The sequence below is a fragment of the Corvus cornix genome, chromosome 7 (assembly GCF_000738735.6).
Source record: "Corvus cornix cornix isolate S_Up_H32 chromosome 7, ASM73873v5, whole genome shotgun sequence".
NCBI classification, from domain to species: Eukaryota; Metazoa; Chordata; class Aves; order Passeriformes; family Corvidae; genus Corvus; species Corvus cornix.
Genome location: NC_046337.1, coordinates 30855339 through 30881100, shown reverse-complemented (window position 1 = coordinate 30881100; position 25762 = coordinate 30855339). Strand labels below are relative to the sequence as shown.

General features: G+C 39.9%; 1 protein-coding gene across 7 annotated transcripts in view; it reads left to right on the top strand.

Annotated features, from left to right (window-relative positions):
* The window catches only part of MYO1B (myosin IB), a 110158-nt gene that overhangs the window by 30824 nt on the left and 53572 nt on the right, over window positions 1-25762 (top strand). For all 7 annotated transcript variants that reach the window (XM_039554879.1, XM_039554877.1, XM_039554878.1 and 4 more), the window contains exons 4-6: window positions 17636-17730; window positions 20947-21051; window positions 23989-24035. In XM_039554879.1, coding sequence (XP_039410813.1) covers window positions 17636-17730; window positions 20947-21051; window positions 23989-24035 — 247 coding nt within the window. The remainder of the gene's footprint in view (window positions 1-17635; window positions 17731-20946; window positions 21052-23988; window positions 24036-25762) is intronic.

The following is a 25762-nucleotide window of genomic DNA, read 5'->3' as shown; positions in this document are numbered from 1 at the left end:
TGGCTTTCCAGAACAGAAATGGTCAACAGTCATTCTTGTGTGTATTATGAGAGTCTTAACTTGGTACAAAAGTATTTCATAAACATCGTTCATCACAAAGGACTATAATTGTATGGTCAGTTTCCCACCTCACAGCAAGGACTTTGGGAGCCCAAACACTAGAAATCCACTTTAGAGGAGGAGACTGAAGTGAGAAAATATTGACTTTTAACTTGTGTCAGGAGGTCTCAACTGCATGATAGTAATAGATTTTCCTTGCAAGTTTGGATAGAGTCCCAAGTCAAGTAAAGTGTGAGCCTAAATTGTTTTGGACAGATATGATCTCTTCACAAATTTTCTTTATTTTGTATTGCTTCTGTGTGAGAATTTTGTCTTCTGACTCTTGCTAAGTGGACAAAATAAGAATAAAGGATTAGGAAATAATCTTTGCTGTGGTTTCTGTTACTGATACAGCATTTCCAAACTGTATAAATATAAAATGATCTTAGTTTATGGTGACCTTGCTTCCCTTCCCACCTGTCTCTAGAGGCTTATGGGAATTGCAGAATCAAGAAGAGTCACTTTTGGCTCTGCTAAAATTGGTAGACTTCTCACCATCTTTAAGAAATATTTGGAAGGTATTGTAGGTGTATTAAATAAGTGCTATGAAGGCTGCCTTATGCCATCTCTGGCAAGCCTAAACAACTTTTCATCCCCTTTAATGTGCAGTGCCTTGTGTTGTACCGAATGATTTGTGCCAGTCCAGTTGTCCACTCTGCAAACCTGGAGCTGGTCCTTGAATGCTGGTTAATAGATCATGAGTTGAGCTTGCAGGGTGGCCACATAGTCCTGCAGGAGCCAAGCCTGGGCTGTTCACCAACTCTGTGCTTGCCTACCCCCCTGGTCAGGATGGACTAAGAACTGGGTTTGGGATGGAGCATCATCCCATCCTTGGCATCATCCCATCCTTGGAGCTTGCAGCTAATTCTAGGGTTGACTGCCCTGGCAGCCTTAGGCCACTGCTAAAAGCAGGGTTCAGGCATGTCTAGGGAGGTTGCTGCACTTCCCCAGAGACCTTGCAATCTTCAAGGTGCCTTTTTTTTTAGCTGCTCCGGAACTTTAATGAAGAGATGCCATGAGACAAATTGCAGTTTGTGGCATTTGTTCTGCCTCGAGGGTAAGAAACCTCCCATTGATTTGTAGAAATGTACATACTTAGTTTTCTTTGATGTGTAAATCTCTGTTGAGCCATGGCCTCTTCAGAAGAATTGATTGTGGGTAAACCCACTGCACACTTGGGAAAGACTTTTGGCTCCTCTTGTGTGATCCTGAGCAAAGTAAAATTCTTGACTGTTTAGAAGGGAACTAATGCATCCAGCCTAGAAAGTGTGTCTAGAACAATTAGATATAGCGTGTTTCTTATTTCAACTTCTCTTTTTTACAAATAATATAGCTTTGGTACTAGTGCCAGCTAGAAAAACCCAAGCACTAATTAAAAAAAATTTCTAGCAGTGGTTTGCTTTGAGATTCCTACAGAAACCAGGTCAGTATGGCACCAAAACTCTTCCATCTCCTGTTGGTGTGACAGCTCACATTCTCCCGAAGTCTGCAGTTTTGGAGAGAACATTCAAGTTTGGGAAGCCCAGGATTTAAGTGTCAGCATCTCTAGAGCAATCTGCCATGGGATGTTCCCACAGGTACGGCTCCATGTGGGAGCTCCTGGAGAACGTAAATCAGGTTTTATTTATTTTCCAGGAGTTTTGTGTGACCTTCTGTCTAGGCTGGAGGTACTTGTGTGTGCCTCAGTGTGATGGGTAGGGAGGCTGTGCTTGAGAATGCCAGCTGTCCCAGTTAAAGAGCAGGCCTGGTGAGCACAGGAAAACAGAAGGAAAAAGAGACAGAAGTTTATAATGACATGAAGGAAATCCCTACCTGGAGATTTCCTGCTGTATATGGTAACTGGAGGAAACACTTTAGGAAGTGAAAAATCTGTTCAGGTGTTTTCTTAGCCCTAATCTGAAAGAGGAGGGAGGGAACACCTCGTCCTCTGTTCTGTGTTTCCTCAAGAGCGTCTGTGCGAGTGACTGATGCTTTCAGTGTCGCCAGTTCATACTTAATTGCAGGGCTGGGACAGGGTTTGTTTTTCTGTTTGTTTTTTTAAATGATCTCTGGAAACTAGAGTAGGACCACAGTCACACTTTGAATGGGCAGCCAAACTGAATTGCTGGTCAGGTGATTTTGGATAGTGTTCTAGCTGATAAAATTTGATCCAAGACGTTTTATTTTAATAGTTCATTCCTCTCTGAGTACACTACTGTGCTACTGCTGTTGTGGCACCATGTAATAAAAGTGTTATTTTTTAGGTCTCCTGGAATGCTTGTTTTCATAGTCTGTGGCTATTTGCATAGATGTAATAGGAAGTTTACCAAGCTTTTTAATTGTTGGTGTGTTGTTTTTGTTTTAATGTTGGTAATCTTGCTGGTTTTGTCTTTATCTGCAAGGCAGGATCAAACTTGTCTCTGACTTGGCAGAGTATGACATTTCAGTGTTCAAACAGTTTGCTGCTTGATTTGTGCAGTCCTTACACTTCTGTTCTGCTCTCTCAGTTGATGTAATTGCTGCTTTGCTTACCTTGTGGCTGAGCTAGTCATGAGAGCAAACCAAGCTGTCTATCTTGTTTTTTTACATTGGTTTTCACCAGTGGCAAAAGCAGATGCTGGCATCTTTGAAGTGAATGCAATGGGAAATCAAATAGATTATCATCCCATGTATTTGTAACTGTTGTGCTGTATCACTTTTTGTTGAGCCATGTAGCAGTACCAGATTTGCATTAAGGGGTTGGAGAGTAGGTGCTTTCTTGTGTTTCCTGTTTTAACCTTGTCTCCTGGCTACTAGCAGCTCTCTGTCCCTGGCAGGGAAGGTGGCACGTGGCTTTTTGCTCCTCTTGATGTTCTGAGATGCCTTACCTGCTTGCTCTAGAAGAATTACAGATTATTTTAGGTTGAGGGACAAAGTAAAAGTGGCAGCTGTAACTGCTAATGGCCAGCTGCATTCAAATAAGAGTTCAGTCCCTGTGCATTTTTTTTGACTATGCACTGAAGTTTTTAGAGCAGCAGTAAAAATCCAGAGGTGGCTTTTATCAGACACCTATTGAATTCTACTTAGGCAATTTGCAATATATTCTATTCACTTGTTATCAATTCTTTTAAACCCGACATTTCTGAAGTTTTCTGAATGGTTTTTCATGTAAAGCTTTCAAACTTAGGCTTAAATTTACGCAGGCAACTGCAGAAAACCAGCTTGCCTTTATAGAGAATACGAGCACAAATATATCAATATACCTGTTAAAATGCAATAATGAGGAACTTATTAATGTTCCTCATTTCAATTACTGTCATGTAGATAATTATTGGGATAAATAATTATCCTGTGGATATCTGCAGTTACTCTGACAATGGATACAATTTGCTGTTTCCTTTTCAAGTTTTGAGCCAATGTCAATGCAGAATATAGAAGTTGTATTTTTGCTTCTGGCTCTTCTTTTTTTTGGTGGTGTTAAAGGATTGGATATCTTCAAGAACACCAAGGTTTCAGTAACTCCTTTTCCTCTAAGATGTAAGGCAAATATTTCTGTCTGAAGGGTGTGATAAAGCCCCAGCTGTGAAGGATAGTTTCTACCTGTATGTAAAACTAAGCTTTTCCCCATAGTTAGCAGAGTGGTGAGATACATAGTAGCTGTCTTTATTTGTTGAAGAAGATGATGGTGGGATGAGAGCCTGTGACAGAATTAAATGTCCTTCATTGCCCCAGTATGTTTATTTTAACATTTCCGTTTCAGTTAATACTTTCCTAATCTTAATTTTCTTTCTTTTTCTTGGTTTTTTTTTTTTTTTTTTAACCATCCCACTGTGGTCTTCTTCACCTTGCAGTATCTGCTTTTTACAGATGTTTTGTTCTTATTCCTAATAATTCCTGACTTCTCCAGAGACTTGGTCTTCGGACTTGTTTGTGTGGCTTGGCAGAGTGCTGCTTCCAGAAGAGATTTATAGCTGAGAGAAGATGGTCACTTCAGAGGTTAGTTGGCAAAACTGACCACTGGGCAGGGAGGGAACATCTATGACTGGTGGAAATCATAAATAGCAATTAGGGAGGACTGTTGGTACCTAATTGTTAAAGCCATGCTCAGAGTGAATTGAAAGAAGAGGGGGATGGAGCCCTACAGAGGACATTGAAGTCTTTTTTTGGTAGAGGTCAGACTTATTATTCTCTTAACCTCTGTAGAGAGGCAGAGCTGGATGTGGTGTGCCCATGAATGTCAGTCCCTCAAGCACAGAGGTGAAAAGGGGATGGATGAAGCACCAAACTTGAAGCAAGTGCCAGAAGAACTTCATGCCTGAGAGAGCCTCTTCTATTGCAGTGTTCTCTCACACCCACCATGGGATGCACAGTTTGCTATGTTTTACGCTTGGTAGGAGACCTCAGAAGTCCTTCTGAGGAAAAAAGAGTTTTGAGGAAGGCAGTTGTGATGTGGCTGTATTGAAGTGGCCATCTGACCTCTGAAGAGCATTTTGGAGCTGATTTGCCAGTTTGAAAGCTTAGGGTAAAAAGCAGGGTTTCTCTCACATACAACAACAAATTTAGCTTTTTCCTGAAATTTGAGCAGGGCTGTTTTGGTGGGTTTGGATAGCACATAATGCAGCCATCTCGCCCCAGTGCTCCAGAGGTGGATATAGTCTTATTGACAAGAACAGTAGTTGCTTGTTCACTGCTGGTTTTAGATTGCATGAAATTTCTAATAATGCAGAATAATACAGGACCTGACTTATGGCAGGATGTGTGGTTGTAAGGAAGCTCCAAAAATGCACCCAACACCCAAGAAGCATAAACAGCCTGAAAAAGCAGCTTATATATGAATGTTGTGCTTTATTTTAATTTTCAGACTATTCTGGAGTGACATTTAGACTGGATTCCAGAGTTTGGCGGAATGAGCCTTTCCGTTGGTCCTCTAAGTAGCTCTGTCTAAATTAAGAAATGAAAAGGCCCTTTAAATTCCTTTTGCATGGCACTGGTACTGTCATCCTCCTGTTGGTGTCCACGACTTGGGATGTCCAGGATGGGAGCGGACGATGCTGTGTAGTGGCAGAGCTTTGCACAGGTGGGCTGGGGCTGGCAGGGCTGCTTGCACACAGTCTGTGTGGAGACAGGGTGGATTTCTGTGCTCTTGTGGCATTTGAACACTTCCTAGCTTAGGAAGGAGTATATATAGAGACCTCAGGGGATATAAAAAGCATCAAGGCAGAACTGCCTCCCAAAATACCTCAGAAGATGGAGAGTACTGGCTGCCTCTGGTCTCACCCTCCCTCATCTCTCGGCCTCTCAGAAGCTGCAGCAGCATATTCTGCCGTGACAAAAGTATTCAAAAGCACCAGTTCTGCTGGCTCACAAACATTTGAGTGTCCACAGCCACACCAGCTGGCAGTGCTGTCAGTCCCACTGCCGGAGCCCCTCTCTCTGGGCTGGACCCACCTGGCTCCAGGAGAGCCTGCTGATCCATCAGTGTCTTCTTTGGAGAGTTGTGTGTGGTCCTAGCCAACACTCGTGTGCCCAGTGGGCTTCTTGAGGAAGAAGAATGCAAGAATTTGGGTACCTTTAAAACATAGTGAGTTTGTAAGGGAAACACTTAACTTGAGATCTGTTCCAGATGCTTCTGTAACTCTATAATTGTTGTCATGGTGTACAAAGGAAAATAATCTTGGAGCACCCTTCATGAATTAACTGCTGGCTTAGAGCCTCCACAAAATAACTTTGTTTTCAGAACTGTTTTCAAATATTTACTTGTACCCCTGTACACAACATACTTCACATTTGACTTCAGTCATGTTGGGGATGTAGAGTCAAATGTTTTTAGTTATCTGTGACGATCTCTCTTTTTTTTTTCTGCGTGTGAGTGTATTTGTTATAGTCTGTGTTTATTTGTAAGCACAGAAAAGTTTGGAGCTTGGCTAGATTGTTAGACAAAAGATAATTAAGAAAAAAAGCAAAAAAATTAAAGTGCCTTAATATAGTTGGGGATGTGTGTAAATGCTTCAGCAGTCTAAACTAATGGTAACTTTTTTGCCAGATCCCATTTCTCTCACTTTCCTGGAACTGGATTGTTCTGTCTAGCATTCATATTATGCCATTAATATTTTTAGGACATAAAATACTGAGATTTTTTTAAAAACTAGTTCACACTGTCACATGAAGTAGAACGTTCAATAGCTTCATTTTTCCTTTCATTAGAATTTTGGGACTTTTTGCACACTGAAAATAATGAGTTGTACTTAAAAAGGAGACATTGCTGTGTTTCACTTCTTAAATGCAGTCTGAAAAGTGAGGACAGGTAGAGAGGCCCTGTCAAAAAGGAGACAAATCCCATTTTAAGCACTGTGTGTACATGGACCAGAATTTTCATTATGCCTTTCCTGCACTGGCAACCTGGTACTCTCTTTAAGATCTGGGATTTCAAATTGCAAGTAGGAACAGCTGTTGTCCTTTCATTGGAGGTGTCTCATTGTGTTTAATGGTTGTCTTTTTCTCTTCTTTTTTTTTTTTTCCTTTAAGCAATTTAGAGCACACCAGAAAATGCCCATCTGCTCTGCTAGGAGCCTTTGTCGTGATTTTCGATACAGCATAAACAAGGCTAATGTTTAAAGCCTTAAATAAACTCTAGTAAAATTTCAGATGTGGTACCACTGTCAGCAGCAGATCATTTCCTATTCAGTCTCTTTTTATTGGCACCATTATGCAAAAGGCTCTGTTTTATTCCGCTCCGGGTACATCGTGGTTAATGTAGTTTGGGTTATTAAGGATAAACTTTTTCATGTTAGGAATCAGGAAATACAGTCTTAATATTTGCAGCCTAGCACACTGAATAATCTTTTTCTTGTGTTTTGAATAGATAAGAGAGCTGGGACCGGGGTTTACAAACAAAGGTCTGAACTACAAAGACAGTTTAATTGTGGTCATTTCAGTAAATTAGTTTAAATCTGCATTTTTCTTGTATACACAGTTTCCATTTTACATACCGCAGAAATGATTTTGAGTTGCTAAACCTTGTGGAGTTCAAGCTGCAACTGGTCTTAATTACTCCCAAGATGATTCTTAGTGAGGATGAAAACAAATATGTGCAGTTGACATCCTCCTTGAGCATCAGCATTCCAACCAAGTAGATTTTTGCTGGAAATAGTACACGTGAACTGAACTGGGGCCTCGTGTTTGAGCAGTCTGAAGGAGGCTTTTTGTTTCTTGCTTTGACCATTCATAGAAAGATAATTTTGGACATATGTCCACAAATCTCATTCACAAACTTCAGCAAATGCCATTTAATAGACTAGATAGGCATGCTAGCTCAATGTTGTACCTGAGCTAACAAGCTCTTAGAAGCTCAGATAAGCTTCAGTGCCTACTTTGCCCAGGGGTTCATGGCAGGGACTTTATTTGGAGAAGAGCTGGGAGGCAGAAATTAAGTTGTGTAAGACTTCTTAACAAACTACTTGGTTTGTTAAGAGAACTTGAGAGTTACTTGCAAACTCAAAAAGGATTCAGTCACACCTCTGAGTAGAGTAGCAGCATAACTATGTAATTACATAGTGTTGATACTGCCTTTCAGATGTTTTCCAGATAAGTAAATCATTTTTATTTGCAGTTCTGTCACTTTTGTCTCTGATAAACTTGTGGGCAGCTGCATTCTAGCCTTTGTTACAGATCCCAGAGCCTGGATTTCAAATCTGGTGATTAGCGACTTACTTTAGCTTAGAGATAGCTCTGAGGATGTGAGAATGCTCCTGTTGCCTGCCTACCCTGCTCTGGTGAGGCCCCACCTGCAGTGCTGCATCCAGCTCTGGGGTCCTCAGCACAAGAATGACATTGGCCTGTTGGAAGAAGTCCAGATGATCAGAGGGATTCAACACCTCTCCTTTGAGGAAAGGCTGAGAGATTTGGGATTGTTCTGCCTGGAGAAGAGAAGACTTTGGGGCGACCTAATTACGGCCCTCCAGTACCTGAAGGAGCCGACAAGAAAGGTGGAGAGGGACTTTTGACGAGCATGAAGTGACAGTTCAAGGGGAACTGGCTTCAAGCTGAGGGTAGTTTTAGATTGGATATCAGGAAGAAATTCTTTCCTATGAGGATGGTGAGGCACTGGCACAGGTTCCCCAGAGAAGCTGTGGATGCCCCATCCGTGGAAATGTTCAAGGCCAGGCTGGATGGGGTTCGAAACAACCTGGTCTAGCAAAGGTGTCCCTGCCCATGGCAGGGGTTGGAACGAGATGATCTTTAAAGTCCTTTCCAGTCCAATCCTATGATTCTGTGATTCCATTTCTCCAGTACTGTGATATGAATTTGGTGGAGTGCTTGGCATTTTTTCTGCTGGCAAACTGTTGCATTCCACTGCAGTGTGTTGCACTAATGCCTGACTGACATCTATTTACCTGTCTCACCAGACAGAGGTATAAAGTCATTCCACAATCTCATTTTCACATGAGATGATGTAGCTCTTGGGTATGTGCTGCGCACTGGAGTTTAGTTGTGCTGGATTATTGTCCTGTGAGGTGAGACCTTTTAAAACGTATCCCTTTCTAGGCAGTGAGTATGCACCTCCCTTTGCTGTTTTTCTCTCCCTGAGTACTGGAACATGTTTCTTTACTTTAGAATAAAGGAATAAATTTATTTTTCTCTCTTGAGTTAGCAAAGAAGAACAAATTTGTTTGGAAAGCACTGATAGTTCTGCAATAAAATTATTTGCAGTGAGAGAAGTCCCTGCATGAACACATGGTATCAATAAACCCTGCATGGTTCCAAAACTTGACTTGCTGTATCTCTTGCTGTCGCTGTGTCAGGAGGAAATAAGTTAATTCTGCCTTCTGACTTCAGGATGCAAAAAACCCCAAAAAAGTAGGATTTTTGATTTGCAATGCAGGAGAAATTTTTTTTTTTTTTTTTTGAGGCAGAGAAACGGAACACTATTTGCTAAACACTTTTTCACGTGAAGTCATAAGAGCAGCACTCTGCCCTCCTCTGCCCCAGGAAAACCCCGCAATCAGTACAGCCCTGTTGTGGCTTCATTTGTGAGATCAAGAAGTCACTGGCATTTTTGAACGGATCAAATCAGTGCTCTGCCATTGACTGGGACAAGCACACACTGTAAGCCCCAAAGACACATCCTATTTATAAATTTAAAAAAAGCAGAAAAGCATTTAATCATATATTCCTGTCTGTATAGGAAGAGCCAAGTTATAATGATCATTGTTCCTCTAATTGGATAATAAAGTCTTGTCTTCTAAGCATCTCACTTAACCTGTATTTCTGAAATAGCTATGAATAATTATAAGGACCCCTTTTAAACCAGTGTTTTAAAAATGAGGACTAATTGTTTTGCATTGTTTTATTTTGATGGAAAATATGTTCTTGTAGACAGCTAAGACAAGATGAATTTCATGTTTTTTGCGGGAGTTTACTGATAGCATGCTATTCTCATGGTGTAGCAGCATAATCAAAACATTTCTTGTTCTGCAGAAAAAGATTTATGTAAAATTTGGTCAAAGCTGACATGAACTGAACACGTGTATTTGACAAGTGAACTTCCCTGTGTTTCAGACACATGCTGTGTTAGGTACAGAAACTAATTCAGTTTTCTGTAAAAGTACTGAGAGTCTCTATATTTCAGTGCAGAAAGGGAATGGCTGTTTTCTCCTGCTCCCTTTTTCCTCCCTGTCCCACCCGCACTTCATTTCCACACATGTGCAAGAGCTCAGAGGTGCAGTTCAAATCTCCCTCTGTGTAGATGAAACAGTAAACTGGGATTTTAAATCATTTTGTGCCCTCTAGTTAAGCTCTGACAGAAGCCAAGCATGGCAAATCAGTTTGCCCCTCTCTTCCCTTACTGTTCAGCTGTCTGACCCCTTGCTGCTCTATTTGAACCAGGGAAGTGGAATAAATCCCAAATTTTTCAAGCCCACCCTCAGGGACTGCAAAGCTTTAGAAGTTCAGTGGAGAAAAATGAGGAGCTTGCCATCAGCATTTCTGCTGTGCCATGGGGCTGCTTCGCCCCTGGTGTCTGCAGGCTCCTGTAGTGCATTTGGGATGGCAGCTCAGGGAAAATCCTGAAGCTTCTGATGCAGAATATGGCTACCAGGAAGCTTCAGCCTATAGTTTTGCCGTAGAAACACACAGTATAAGGACTTGGCTGGTTTAGGTAGTCATCAAATCATGCAATTGCTGATTCATCCTAGCAAATAAACATCTAACTAAATCTGATTTTTGATGAAACAGTAGAAAACACTCCCTGAACTTCCCTTCAAGGATATCATAGCCTAATAAAATTATTGATTTTGTAAACAGAAATGCCTTTTCCCTCGAGAAACTTGAAATCTTTGCTGTGCACATGACAGCAGACTGACTTGGGGTTGTTCTGTGGGAGGCCTGTCTGTGTCCTCCTGCGTGACCGTGTAGCAGCTGGTTGTCTGCCTTGGGTAATGCAGCCTGGTGTTTGGGGTGAGAGAGTTACAAACTCATCTGCTTAATGCTGGGGAACTGGGAGTTACTGGTTCAGGCTGAGCACTGGTATGGGTGAGGAGGTGATGGTTATGTGCCATCTAGCTGGCTGATGTAATTTCAAGGAAAATGGGACTAGTCAAGGGGAAATCCGAGCCAAGTTGCACTTCTGAAAAGCAAGGAGATACTTGCTTCCCTGCCCCGCCTTGATTTATGCATATCTTCACTTTGACCGACATGAGCCTGCTCCAAACAGGAGTTTGCTAGTTTAGTTCCCTTTTTTAGGCAGACTAGGTCACGAGCCATCCCTGTTGTTTGTGGGCAGCTGCAGGTGTTTATGGTGTGCACAGCTGGCACTGGTCCACATCACTTCAGCTTGGTGTGCCCTGGAATACCCAACCCAACCTGGTGTTCCATGATAAACATGTCACCAAGACAGGGGACAGGCCTGGTGGCTTGGTTACCTGCAGCACCAGGGTTCTGCCTGCTGCTGCCCTCTGCCACTATCCTGCATTCCTTTGGAGGACCCAACCTTGGGCCCATGCCCAGGCCACTGTCCTGACGGTCTGCTGGGTGTATTTCACTGCCAGCTGACAGGATGGAGCTGTGGGATGGGATGTGGGCATGCTTACCAGGCTTGCTAAAACTCAGAGGGAGAATTTATTTTGTAGTCTGGGTTGGAAAATGGCATGGTCATCCTCAGCTACAGAGTTCTTGTTTTGCACTGGTTGAAGGAAAATAAGGGAACAGCTGGGTCATAGGCTTCTGGTAAAAGGAACCTATGTTCTTGTTTTCCATCATATTAATGTGAGCTCTAACGAGATGCCTTAGATGTTGAAATAGGCAGAAAATCAATGGCTGCGTTTTTGGCTTTTCTGTACAGTGCTGGGGAAAGATCACAGCTGGTTTAAAAAAACCCAGAGAAATAATTTCTTTTGGGCTTACAGCAAAAGGAAGTGATTAAAACTGATAAAGCCTCTCTTAGAGTGGGCATGTGTGCCATCCTGCGAGAGGGAAAAGGGCTTTGGTGAGCTGGGAGGTTGTGCAGGCACAGTATTTTGGGAAGAAGCATTGTCTGAACCTCTCTGTAGGGAGCTTTTTTGAGTTGAAGTTCATTGAACATGTCCTAAATCTGCTTTAGTCTGAGAAAGATAAGATTTTCCACAAGAACTTTTTTTTTTTTTAGTCCAGACCTCAGGTTGTGGGTCTGAGATAAGTCTTCTGCTAAGCCTGCAGTGTATATATGAGCATCAGAGGGTATATTATATTCCCAGTCTACCAGAAAATAAATCTCTCTGTCTTAATTTCAGCCTGTGTGCTATAGTGTTTTATTCTTGAAAATTAAGAGTGGCTTTGTCCTCTTCCCCCTCCCTTTTTCTCTGTCCCTTCCCTTCTGTAAATGTCGGCTGCTTCTTACAAATCAAATGGGCTGATTTGCACAGCTTTGGGTTTTGTTCTGCCTCTAATAACATCACAGGGGCTCACGTGAATAATGAAGTGAGGAGGCCTGTGCAGGAGGTACCCTTCTGCTGTGTGTATTACCACACAGTATTGTTCATAAAACAGGTTTCTGTGCTCACCAGGAAAACAAAACTGGAGGATATGAATAGGAGCAAAGGCTTTCCATCTGTCTTAGCACACCTCTTTATCCTGGTGTTTAAATTTGTTTTATTTTTTTCCCCTGATTGGCATTTTTGAAAGAGCAGCTGCTTGCCTGTGAAGGTCTATCCTAGCTGATGCTCCATCAATTCAGCTGTTATTTTATTCACTCCAGTGGCAGGCTAATCAACCTTTTCTTTTCAAGTGTGTCAAAGTGCTGAACATGAGACAGTTTGTAATTATGGAAAATGGGAATACACTTTTTATCCTTGGGGCAATTAAATGATTCTGCACCATGAGCTAATACTATAAATAGTCTCCTACAGTTGTTTTTCCTGAATGGTGAATTTTCCACTGAGCTTCAATGGGTGGGGGAATATATATAGCAAATAGTGATGATTTACAACATAAAGTCTCAAAGCACTTTATGAAATCTGCTTCTACTCTTCCTAACTCAGGTTGTTTGAATTTTTATACTATACCAAGCAAATGGTAATTCTGATGTTTTCCCACTGCACGTCATGAGAGAAAGAAATAATTTGTTGGCTGCTACCCTGCTACTGAGCACTTCTGTGCATTCAGAAAGAGAAGGAAGGAAATGAAATGATGCTCTTAATTAAACTTGAAATAATTAAATTACATTAAATGTAAAATTCATATTAAAAGCACTTGCGCAATTTACATATCACTGCTGCTCTTTTTAGTCTAGTGTGGTATATAGTTTTTGATAAGCACTGGCCTTTAGCATCCTGCCAGTGTGTTTAGGCACATTTGAGCAGAAATGAATCCTGGTACCTGAGCAGTTGAGCCCTGCTACCAGGACTCTGCTTTATGAGGAATTGGAACAGTCAAGAAAAGAGGTTTTCCTAATTTCCTTTGAAAGGAGTAAGTGAATTGTCAGCCAATAGCCAAGATTAAGCAATAGATGCTCTGAAATGGGGACCAAGAATCTCTTGAGTCAAAGCAACAGCTGGTGAAGAAATGAATTGATTCTATTAGTGCATGAGAAGAGCAATTGGAGAGAATTTAAAATAGTGTTAACTAATTACTTTTAATAGAGAATGCTAAGGAAAATGAAAGAAAGAATGGAAGTGATAGCAGAAAAAGTACCAGTATCTGGCAAGTACTGACCCTGGTGAGTTTGGCTTAAAGGAAAAGAAAAGCTGCTCCTATGAGCTGAATTTCTGACAATAAGAGCGAGGTTTTTATGGCTTTTGTAGTTGCGAGTGCAATCTGGAGTGTCCAAGTGCAGCACTTGCTTCTTGTCTCAGGGTGAGCGAGTGGAAACCTCGCTCCTGTCTCTTCCTGACTCCAGTGTTCTGTTCAAGCACAGAGGTGCTGTTAAGATGCTGAAAATTGCCAGAGCCCTTTGGAAATCCTGCTTGGAGGGCTGTGCTGTTTCCCTTTGTTAAATTTTTGGGTTAGGACTTTGTGACAGATCTGGCCGTCTGGAGCTTGTGGCTGAACAGGCCATGCTATAAAAAAAGCAGAGCCTTCTTACTGAGCTAGGTGTGGGTGGCATTTTGATTTCAAATTGCTTTCTTAGTTAAGTCTTAGCTAAAAGAGAACTCCAGTAAATATTTCTGTGTTTGTTGTGGTAAGAGAATGTCATCTTCCTCCACGAAAACCTAAAAATCAAAGGAGAGCTTATTATAAGGTATGGTGACTGATGCTGCTGACACACTCATCAGCTAATTCGAAACACATGGTTTATAACTGCTTTTTAAACTATTCTAAAATTTTACTTAGGCTCTGTAATTGTGAGGTGGCTCAAAGAGTGGTATGTGGTTTAAATCTATGGTTGCAAATGTTGACGTTACAGAGCCATGTCTCTTCATGTTGCTAAAAGGAAAAGGCTAGGGTTCTTTGTGGTCTATACACCATTAATATGTGTTAAACTTAAATGACCTTAAATGAAATTTTTTTTTTAACAAATAGGGAATAGCATGAAATTCTATTTTTTTGATCAGATAGAGTTTGAACTAAAAGACTCAAGGTTTGTTTTTGTTTGGGTTTTCTGTTACTGTAAAGATAGATGTTGATAATAGGGAAGGGCTGTGAGGTGTTAACACTGTGCGGTGAAAGTCAACGTGACATCTGAATAGATCTATCTTTTTCTTTGAGATAAAGATCTTTGTTCAGACTGACATAAAGGTGCTAATGCTCTTTATGCACTGCCAGAAAGACGAGTCTTAGTTGTTTAAATAGACTCTTGGTTATTCCTCCTCCAATTGGATTGTTGGAACAGTGGTTGAAACATCAGTGGTAGATTTTAGAACACTTCTGCTGGGTCACTTTTGATAGGTACTTACACAAAACTTCTTTTGAAATGAATTGACTTATTTTTTCTTTGGTCTGTAGTAGATCATATTTGACATATTGGTGGAGTTTTAGGCTTTGTGGGTTGTGTAGATTGGAAGGAATGACAGTGTATGCCAAGCATCTCTGACTAGATTGGATTAAACCAGAACTGGACTAAATCCCCCTCTCTTCTCCAACTTCAGAGACCTCATTGCAGTACTAGGCTCTCTGTTTCTCTGTGGAGGAAGGAGAAAACACCTGATTTAGTGTCTTTAACTATGCAGTGCTGGCAGAGTTGATAAATACATCAAGCAGTAAAATACATTTTGACAGGGGCTGTTGAGAAACTTAAGTTCAGTGTATTAGAAAAGACGAATGAGTATTAAGCTGATTAACTCGTAACTCAGTATATCAACAGAGAATACTTTCTCTGTGCTTGATGCTGATTTCATTTCCCAGTGTGAAACTACTGCCAAGAAAATTGTTCCAACAGTGAAAAACTAGTTGATGGCCAAGATGGTTTGAAGGACAAGAGGCACAGAATGAGCCATCCAGTCTATAAATTTGAAAAGTATCTTAGACTCTTATCTTCTTGCTGAAGGACAGTTTCACTCAGTCAAACCTGTGGAAATCACAGCATTATTGTTAAAGTTTGTCTCACATGGCCCATGAATGCTCAGTGCAGTTTATTTTTTTCATCTTCATCCTGTTGCTTTTAATTTTTTCCTTATGAAAAAGAAGGTAATCTCTTCTGGAATGAGCTTTTCTGAGTGCTGTTGTACTTTTCAAATTGCAAGTATATCTGCAGCAACATTCAACAAATATTATTAATTTCCTAAATATGTCCTGTAAGAGAGTCTGGTAAAGTGTTATTGCTACTGTAGCTTGGACTCCAAACAGTGAAATGGGTGCCAGAAATTGTGTCATGGTCTCTCAGCAGCAGCAGAGTATTTTATATTTTTTTTGCTGGTTCTCCAGCGTGTTGGCCACATCACAATGTGACTTTGTTGTAATGCTAGAAACATTACAGCCTGCTACTCTCTCGTAAACACATTTTCACCTCCAGCTGAACTACTGAGTTCAAATGCTTCAATCAGCACAGCAGTATTAAGGTTTGAGAGATCAGCCTTGCTCCGGGTTCAATGGGATATGTATCAAAAGGAGTTAATGACCTTTGATCACGGGTGTTAAGTGGATGGCCCAGCCATCTGTCCAGAAAGGAGAATTGTAATTTAGTGCCTTGGACAAAGTAGGCTGGAGAAAAGCAGTGAGAGAGGTGGAGCCCTGGGCGGGTCATGGAGCTGGGGAGGCAGATGTGCTGCAGGAGAGAAGATGGCAGGGGCACAAGGAGGGGCAAAACGATGGCATGAGCATCCTTGGCAGGCCCTAGAGAGGGAGGGGAGGGTGTTACTGCTTAGTAGCAAAGGAGCTGCAAGGTATTTCATTTACCAGTTTCCTAACCTTTAAAAATGCCCCTCACTTGGTTACCCTGGTCTCTTGCAGGGTGGCTGGGCTGGTAGCATGATGTGACCATGAAACCAAATAGGCAAACGAAACCAAAACCCAAATAAGCAAATATGAGATGAGTCTCATACAGGTGAGGGGTGAGGAAGTAGAAAAGACGGTGTTGCACATGCACCTGATGATAAATTGGAGGCAACATGTCATGCTCTTCATAAACTTATTGGGGAGAGAAGCCTGGAGCTAAGGGACAGCAGTAGCAATAAATACGGACTAATTTGGGGATATATAGATTTAATATTTGAAGCTTTCAAACTGCAGCAGTAGAAGCCTCTAGAAAATGCCCTGCGTGGCTCTCACTGCTTGCTTTGTACTGTTCCTGCTTTCTCTAACTGGTGTCATGACAAAGAGCTTGCTTTTCTATAAAGGGGCTGTGGTTGCCTGTGGAAAAAAGCACCATATAGCTATGTTGTCCAAAACAAATACTTGATCTGTTTGCGATTATCAGCTGAATACAAAGTTCCTGAACTGTTGTAGAAGAAAGAATCAAGTTTCTAAAAAGTGCATTGAACCTGCAGCGATTCTGCATCTTATGTTGACCTGAGAGTTCATTTCTGGTTTTCATACATGTTTTTTTTTGCTGTAAATAATAAACAATATCCACTTTTGGATACATACAAACACTAAATATTTTACTAGATGCAGTAATCTAACAAAGCTCTTGGTCTGTTGAACAGCTGTTTATTTCATGTAAAAATATGCCCTGTTTGGATATCATATTTTTTCTTTAATTGGGTAATGCACGTGTGCCTTTTTATTTGGATTTTGCTTTTATGTCCTTTTACAGATACTACTTGTTTAAGTTTTTCCAAGGGAAAAATGCTTAGTTTACCGAGTACTTCATTCCATTAATTGAAAGATGCAGTTGAAGGAAAATCTTTACTCTGTCTCAAAATTACTACTAAAGAAAACTAAATACAAATAAAACATCTGCATTTCTCCGGAATATATGTTGCTGCATGGCAGCAGAGCACATCTGGATTCAAATTGCAGCCCAGGGGTTTCGGGGTCATGATTATTCTGAGCTCCAGGAAAAGACATTTTTGGTACAGGAAATCTGTTGGCTCTTATTATATTCTTTAGGTTCCCTATATGACATCACACTTAGTGGGTTAAGAACACAGTTAGTGGGAAATAATTCTGCATATTCATGCACAAGTCCAGCTATACTCAAAGGCTTAAAATGCTCAGTGTTTTATAAGGTTGTGAGATTTCTTCTTACTGAGCAGAAATTGCATTTTAGTTACTGCTCAGGGGTCTCCTGTTTCTTTTATCTTAGAGATGTTGTCAGACAGAACACACCCTGATGATGCATTGACATTTTTTTCAGTGAAGAATATGACATTTTGTTCAATGAAGAAAGATAGCTACATTTCCCTAAAATTCTGTTATTTTATTTTGACTTTGCTATCTTTAGAAAAACTTCAAGATTATCTTTGCTTGTTCCTGGAGGAGGTCTAAGTAAGCCTCTGATAAAAAGTATCAATTTTGCTTCTGTGGATCTTTATATTCTGTAAAATGAATGCTTTTATCAGTTATGCAACATTAGCACTTGGAGGATTTTGGGTTTTTATTGGTTGGGTTTTTTTCCTGGATGTGTGAAGGACAGATTGTAATTATCATTGGTATTTGGTAGGGTTTTTTTTTTTTTTTTTTTTTTTTTTTTTTTCTAATTCTCAGTTGTCTCGCTCTTTCTTTGCAGCTTTGCTCTGGCTGATGAAGCTTACAGGTCTTTAAGGGACCAGGACAAAGACCAATGCATCCTTATTACAGGAGAGAGTGGAGCTGGGAAAACAGGTAAGGAGCAGTTTGGACCTGATTAAAAAACATTCAGGGTTGTTCAGAGTCTGGCAAAGGGGTGCTGGAGTCTGTAAGAGTTGAGAGATGTCAGTAACTCTTTGTGTCTGGCCATTGCAGAAAAGGGGTGCTGTCACACTTGTTGCTGCAAGTGTGAACTCACATAAAATAGTGGTTTTTTCACACTGTCACCATGTTTAAGTCCCATTTCATGTTAGTACAGTGTCCTCATCAGTATCCAGAGTTGTACCAAAGTAATGCTGACTTGTCACAGAATATTCCAAGGGCCAGAAAACATTTAGGCTCTGCTGGTGGGAAACTTGAAGGTGTAGAAAACAGAATGCTCTGGGTTTTCTAGACTTTCTACTTCTACTTGTCTCTCAATAAATACATGCCTTTAAAAACTGGATTATGCCTTTAAAAACTGGATTAGAAAACAGAATGCTCTGGGTTTTCTAGACTTTCTACTTCTACTTGTCTCTCAATAAATACATGCCTTTAAAAACTGGATTATGCTATTTGTCTAAGGACAAGAAATAACAGTAGCTGATTACTTTGGAAATTTTATCAGCCTTTTGCACACTGTGCTCAACTTCAGTGCTAAGATTGGCTTGTGTACCAGAACACTGAGTTTCTTAGGCAAAGCTGACATTTCCTTGAAAACGACTGCTAGTTTTTCAACTGGAAGGTTAGAAACCAAGTGAGGATTGCGTAACTGCAGTACATTTTAGGTAGACTTTAAAAAAGAAAGAAGCCAGTTATTTTCAAAGACAGCAATTTAAAACAGAGGTGACTTGCAAAAGAGGCAGCGGGTAGGAAGGCATACATCTGTTTCCAAGTAATTTGAGAGATTTTTCCTTTGAATCTGAGGCTATACGGGGCTTTGTGTGCTTATTCTGAGCAAGACTTAAAGTAGGTTACAAGAAGTTGCTTTCCAAGACTTTTGTGAAAATATAAAATGCAGACTTCATCTTTGGTGCTCCTTAATTAGTGGCATCCAATTGAGAGGTCTTGAAGTCTTGTAATATAATCCTTATTTACAGTTCAATAACAGGAAAATGTGTTCAGTAAAAGTGCAGATTAAAAAACCCAAGTTCTTATTAATATGACTGAGGTTCTGTCTCGAAGTTCAGACTTTAGAAAAGAGTCCTGTACTGGTGGTGTTTTAACTTTTGATTGCCTCACGAACTGTGAATTATCAAGCACCTCATACAACTGAAGTACACATATTATTGATTTATTCATTTGAAAGGTGAATCAGAGGTTGAGTTGTTGAACTTTGCTATATGTAAATAGTAAATTCAGATTTGTATAGGGATTTTGACTATTCTGTAATTTTTTATAGCCATATGGGAAATATTATGAATTGTTCCTTTTTTATAAAGGTAAGTACAAAATCGTCTAGGATTTGAAATTCAAGTCATTCATCGACTTGGAATCTGTGATATTCTCTAACATTTAATGTAACTGCTGTTGCTGAAATGGGTCTATGAGGTGAGAACTCAGGTTTTCATTAAAAATAAAGGGGAGTGGTAGTGCAGGGGGGTGGGTAAAAAGTTCCTGGAGTTAAGGAAACAAACCTCCTAGTACAGATACACTATACAACTGTGTTTTAAAGTTTTGGTAGCCAGAATATTTGACATTTTTGCCCTAGAAGAACTGAAACTGAACTGTCATCGGTTGGGTCTGTTTATTTGCTTCCTATTTTGTTCTTGCTTCTCTGCATGTTTTTCATATTAACTGATAGTAACACTGGGCAAGGAAACATGGTGCATCACCAGAACAAGTGATGTATTTAAATGTTTTGAGATGTTAGGGTGAAAATTCCCTTCCTGGTGTCTTTCTTGGGCCAAACGCAGTTCCTAAAAAGAGAAAGGGCCTTTATTTTCTTTCACTGATGTTCAAAGCCTGTATTGAAGTCATTGTGTGTGAACTATTATTACAGCTTTTTTGCTGCTTTGATGCATGCTTCTCTCAGTGATTGAGTGGCTCTGCTTAAAGATGTTGACTGTTTTAGGAAATATCTCAAATTAAATAATTTGGTAATTCCAAGCTCTGGAGGGAACAGAGTCTTAAAAAGGAGAGCTTTGTTCGAGGCACAAATAAAGGAGACGGGAGCCTTCTTAACACACCTATAGTTTTTGCTCCTTGCTTGCTCCCTGTGTGGTATGTTTGCTCAGTTTCCTCTACATTATGGGATAGTAATACAATGCTAACAAATTTGGTTAAATAGAAAAAATCAAAATCCAAGGGATAGCATCTAATCCGTCAGTTCTTTCCTGCAATGCGACCCTTAAATTTGTAATAGATCTTTGAAGATCTGTTACAAATGTGATGTAATGATTTTTTTATGACCACAGTCTTGAATTGATAGGGTTTCCAGCTGTTAGTAATTACATTGTATATCAGCCAATATTGCCTCAAATTTCACTGTCTTGCATCATAGTAACCATCACAGACTCACTTTATAAACAGAATCATTTTCCAGCTGCTTTTTTCTGACCAGCAAAAACATAAGGGTTGGATGGATTATCTGATCTTCGTTTCTATCATGGGTGGTTGACACCCCTATGAACCCAGCTTTGAGAGTCTAAAAATTGTTCCAGACTTTGTTAAAAGCACCTCCAAATTAGTTTCATTGTTTAAATGAATGCTTCACTTTCTCTGTTGGTTATACTTTCAAACAGACTGCAGCACGTTATGTGATGCTGCAGTTACTCAGTTGCTTGTAGATTACAGTTGTAATTACATGTGTACAAGTGTTGCATGTTTGCACTTGTTGTGTATCTGCTGATATAAACTGATTGAATTTTGTGTCTTGAAACTGCCTGAGACTGTTTATTTTCAGGCTAGATTAAAACATTTCCAATGTGTCAGCAGGGGATAATGTTCTTCCCTTGAAGAATGCCTCTTACTGAGGCTAAATGTAAAAGGAGCAGGTAATGTGCTGTATCCAGTGGTGGCTTTCTTTTAGCTTCAGTAGAGGCTATGGGTGTTTAAATCAAGAGAATTGCTGATGTAATGGCATGGGTCTCATGGCAGGGTATGCTCCTTCTGCATTTCCAGATGGTACAACAATGCAGGATAAAACTGAGATGAATGTGCTCACCGTTCCTGTCTGGCATTGAGAAAATGTGACGGAGATTTAGTCTGTAGAATAATGTTGTGGCCTTTTTGCCAATGCTTATCACCGTTTTATTTGGCTCTCCCCCACAGAGGCCAGCAAACTTGTTATGTCATATGTAGCTGCTGTGTGTGGAAAAGGGGCAGAGGTTAATCAAGTAAAAGAACAACTTTTGCAGTCAAATCCAGTCCTTGAAGGTAAGAATCTCACAGAGCATGTACATGTATAAGCATATTACCTGTGTGTGTACTGGTGTTCCCGCTGAGCTGGTTTGGAAAACTGTGCCTGATGATGTTTCGTTGTTATTTGGGGTCCAAAACCATAGGAGATGCTTTATGTGAATACAGCTGCAAGATTTTTTTCAGTTCCATGTAGGTTTTCTTGAGAAGAAAATGGTTTCCCTCATGAAGGAAGAGCTTAGGAAGTTAGGTCATACTTCCCAGCCTCCTCCTCCTGCTGCTCTCAGAGGGCTTACCCTTTCTTTACCCTGCCTTGATGATGTTTGTCTGTATCAAAAGACTTGACTTCAGTCCCTCTGATTCATTTCCTTCCAAATCATATTATTATAGTCTCTAGTAAACAAACAAGCTCTGTAAGACATTATTTTTCTTTTAGAAAAAAAAAAGGGTGAAGAAATGGATCTTAGAAAAAACGAAGCCAATCCATATGCATGCCTGTTGTTCCCTGAGACTTAATGTTCCCTGGGTCTGGTGGCTGTTGGCCTGTTGTCCTGACAACTGCCATTCCTGCTCTCCCATGAAAGACTTTTATTTTTTTAATTAGTCATTTTATTTTAAAGATGTTGGCCGCCAGAAACAGGATCTTCTTTGTTTTTTTTTTTTTCCTGGAGATAGGATATATGATCCTTAAAGCTTGCAGTGTTGTCCCATCGTCTAATAATTGCCTTCAGAAGTTCCTTGGTTAGCATTGACTTATTTAGGTCTATTGTGTCGATTCCTGGCTCAGTCTTTCCCAGAATTCTCGAAGCTGTTGTAGGGCTGAGACAAAGTCAGTTGTCAAAAGACAATTTTGCACTATGGCCAGATCATATGTGATGTTTGTAAAGACTGTTGAGTGTCAACATTATGTTTATTGCCTTGCTTATATGTGATGAATTGGAGTCTGTAGGGGACAAGCACTCTACAAGCAAGAACAGAGGGAAAAGTTAAAAAAAAAGAAAAGGGAATGCAAGAAAGTGGGCAGAGAGCAGTGGGGAACTGGACAGTTAAAACGTGGTCTTTGTACAAAGAACAGAAATTGTAAGCAAAGACTTGTAAAGAAAGGATGAAATGCTGATGTTTAAGAATAATGGAAGTGCTGGATAAGCCTTTCTTTGATGATCAGCTGTGTTCCCCTTAGAGCTGAATGGGGGGATTGCAGCCTTCCATTGTTTTGGGTTCACAGAGAAGAGCTGCATTGTTTTATCTCTGTTCTGGAAGCAGATTTCAGATATAGACAGAAATGGCATGGTGGGTGCAGAGGCTTTTCTTGCCAAAGCTAGATTGTTCCCCAGGGACTGCTAAATGTGTTTGATTTCTTGTTGGTTTGTGAAGCTTTGGTTTAATGCAAGAGGAATCAGCTAGGCTTACTGAAGATTGCCTTATCATTTTAAGGTACTATTTGTTCTGCTTGGTGTGCTGGTAGTGCCTGTTTAGCTTTTTTGGAAGGTTGAACACTGGCTTATTCCATAAGGAATAAAAACTGAGCAAGCCTGGCTGCTTATATAGGTTTTAGAGAGAAATTAAGCATTTGTGGTCAGATTTATTTTTCTTTGGTTATGTAGCTCTGTTTCAGTCAAACTGCAGTGCAAGAAAATTACATAAATGTTACATATGCATAATTTATCTTATGGGATTATTTTTTTAAAACTACAGTTGCTACTGTAAATTAACTTTTAGAAACAATGAACTTTAGGGAAAACCAAGGAATGTGTCTCATGCTTTATAATGGAACATTTGTGCTTGACTCCATGCAGTTATAAATGACTCTACTGTTCAGCACTGCGTTTAAGAAAATGCAGCTCAGAGATTTGGTTGTTGAAAAGATGATTTATTGCAGGGCATAAAGATTTTAAAAACAATTCTTTCACTTATCCTGGCCTTTAGGATCAACAAACTTTTCATTTTGGCTCTAGTTCTTTGGTCAAGAATAAGTCTACTCATGCAAGTTTGTAGAAGCCTAAAGGCATGTATTTATTTCTGCCCAAAAACCATTGATTTGACTGGATCTTTGAAAATATATATATGCTATGTAAATAAATACTGGGATAAATAAAGTCTCTTGTTGGAAGTAGGAGTGCTGTACCTAATGATGGAGTGGACACTCCTGTTTGACTCCATGTGCTTGGACAATGTGTGAGTTTCAGAGCTGGAATTGTCCCCCAGTCTGAGTTCTTGTCCTGCCCATGCTCTAAGATGTTGACTGCCTATCTGAACATAGCCCTGGGAAGTCCTTTCTCAGAGAATTTTCATTGTCATAAAACTTGAGCTAAAGAAATTGAAACCAAACTATTCAGAAAGCTGGTTTAGGTCAAGCTGAAGACAAACTTTCATTGTAAACCTGACTGATTTCAGCTGATTAATATTCACCTTAAGGTAGGACTAATGAGTGGAAATGGTGTAAATAAGTCAGTTTCAAAGCATTGATTAAACTGTCCCATGCAAACAATTTTTAAGTGTCATTCTGTAATTTCCTCCGTTCTGGCCTCCAGCTTTTAACATACTCTTTTCTGGGAACTAGGATTCATTTCTGTCTCTGAAATGAAGAGGAAGAAGTATTTCCTGTATTTAGTTATTTGGGTAATAAAATCATGAATTTGTTGATTCAAACCCCAAAGATATATGCTTAATATGGGTGCAGTTTTGTTTTGGAACCATTTCCTCTTGTACATTTTTCTTTAGCTTTTTTAAACAAGGAAGGTGTTGAGACTAAACTTCTTTGGACTTCTGTAGGTTTTTCTCATTTGTGATCATGTCTGTCACACTCTGTCCCCAGTGACTGATGCCCATACAATGAGCAGAGTATTGTTTCTCAGAAGTCTGTAATTCCTTTAAATATATAAGCAGACCTGGATATTTTATCATTTAAGTGTTTTTTTACTGATAGATTTGCTTGTCATATTTGTTTTTCTCCAGCTTTTGGAAATGCCAAAACGGCGCGGAATGACAACTCCTCTAGATTTGTAAGTATTTTCTTCAGTCCTTTTTGAGGAGCATGCTGTGCTGTTGGCTACTTCTGGTTTACCATGTGTCACCCATCGAGGCATCTGTGAAGAGGGAAGGAATAATTTGGGGAGCTTTCTTGTAGTTGTCTGAGGACTGTGGTGTTTGAAGAAGGCAAACACCTTCAGCAACAATCAGTATTTCATTTTGTACATTGGAGCTTGTTCCCCTTCACCAGTGTGTTAGGAGGGCACTGTTAGTGACCCCTCTTAAAAGACATTTCACCTCCTTGCCAGAAATCTTTTTGGTTTCTGATATGGGCATAGAGTTCAATTGAATATCAAAGTAGAGGCTAAAAAAGAAAAACAAAATTAGGATGTGGCAGCCTGTGACCGGATGAAAACGTAATTACAGTGCAGCTGGGTTCTTTAATTTTTTGGCACTGGTGGCTTTTTGTGTCAGTGACCATGTGTCCAGCAACTGGTCTGCTTAGCAAATAGATCTTTCCTTGTGATCTTGTTTTCCATTCATATGTATATATTTTTTGTTAAAATTACTACTTTAGGTTCCCATTTGCTTTCTATAACATTTCAAAATATGTTCACAACTTTGGTTTTAATATAAACATTTGTAATGTTACTTTTTTGCTTAAATTCTTTATAATCAGCTGGTTGAATTCAGCCTTTTCTAGCATGAAACTGAATGAGAAATTATCAGAATTGACAGTTGGGAAAACAGAGAAGTTGAAGCTAGAGTTGAGAGGTTCAGAAGTGTGAATACTTATCATAGTTTCTCCTGCTAAAATCAGAAAGCTGAGTACAACTCTGTCATTTGCTCACTTGTGTCCAGAAGAGTAATATTGTGAGATGTATAAAGTTGACAACAGAAGGAAGATCAATAAACTGGGAGAATGGTGTGTTGTGAGTAAAAGCAAATGGATGAAAGTGCTGGACATTGTGAGACTGGAGAGAGGCGCTTTTTTTCCACTTGGGAGATTTCCTCCCCTTCCCTTCTAATTGTCAAGAGTTGATGATGTTCCATATGTCTATGAATGCTCCTTCTGCAGCTCATTGCGTCTGATTGTGAACAGAGCAAGGGGTGTTCATCACGAGGGCAGGGCCAAAATTTGGGGCACCTGTAGAGATCTTTAAAATGTTTTTTAATAGAAAGGGTAGAAACATTGCAGTTATCAGACCTGACACTACTGAAATGATGAGCAGACAGCCCAGAAGTCTTTCCAGGACAAAGTGCAACTAACAACTATTTTGCCTTTCAAGTCTTTGCTTATAAACACAGAGCTAAAAATACTTTTGGAAACACCCAGCTGTCCCAGTCTATGGGAAATGAAAATTTAATTATCTGATTTAATTTTTTTATCTCTGAAATTTGAATCAGCTCAGAATTAACCTTGAACAAGACAGTACAAATACTGTCCTGTCTAGCTACCTCATCTGGCAGCAAGGAAAATAAGAGTTTAAGTAGAGTCAAGCCAGCCTTGACAAAATACTCAGTAAATTAGAAAGTATCTTTGAGTGAGTCAGTGTAAAGTGCTTGGTTTTTATGTTCTGTAATTAAAAGTAAAATAGAAAAATAAATAAAACCCAATCTCTTCCTAAATGCAGTGAATAAGGAAGTATAAACACAAGGCTTTTCAATGTGCTGTTTTTGTCCTAGAATCTTAGAAAGGTTTTGGCTGGAATGGACCTTAAAGGCCACCTCATTCCACCTCCCTGCCATGGGCAGGGAC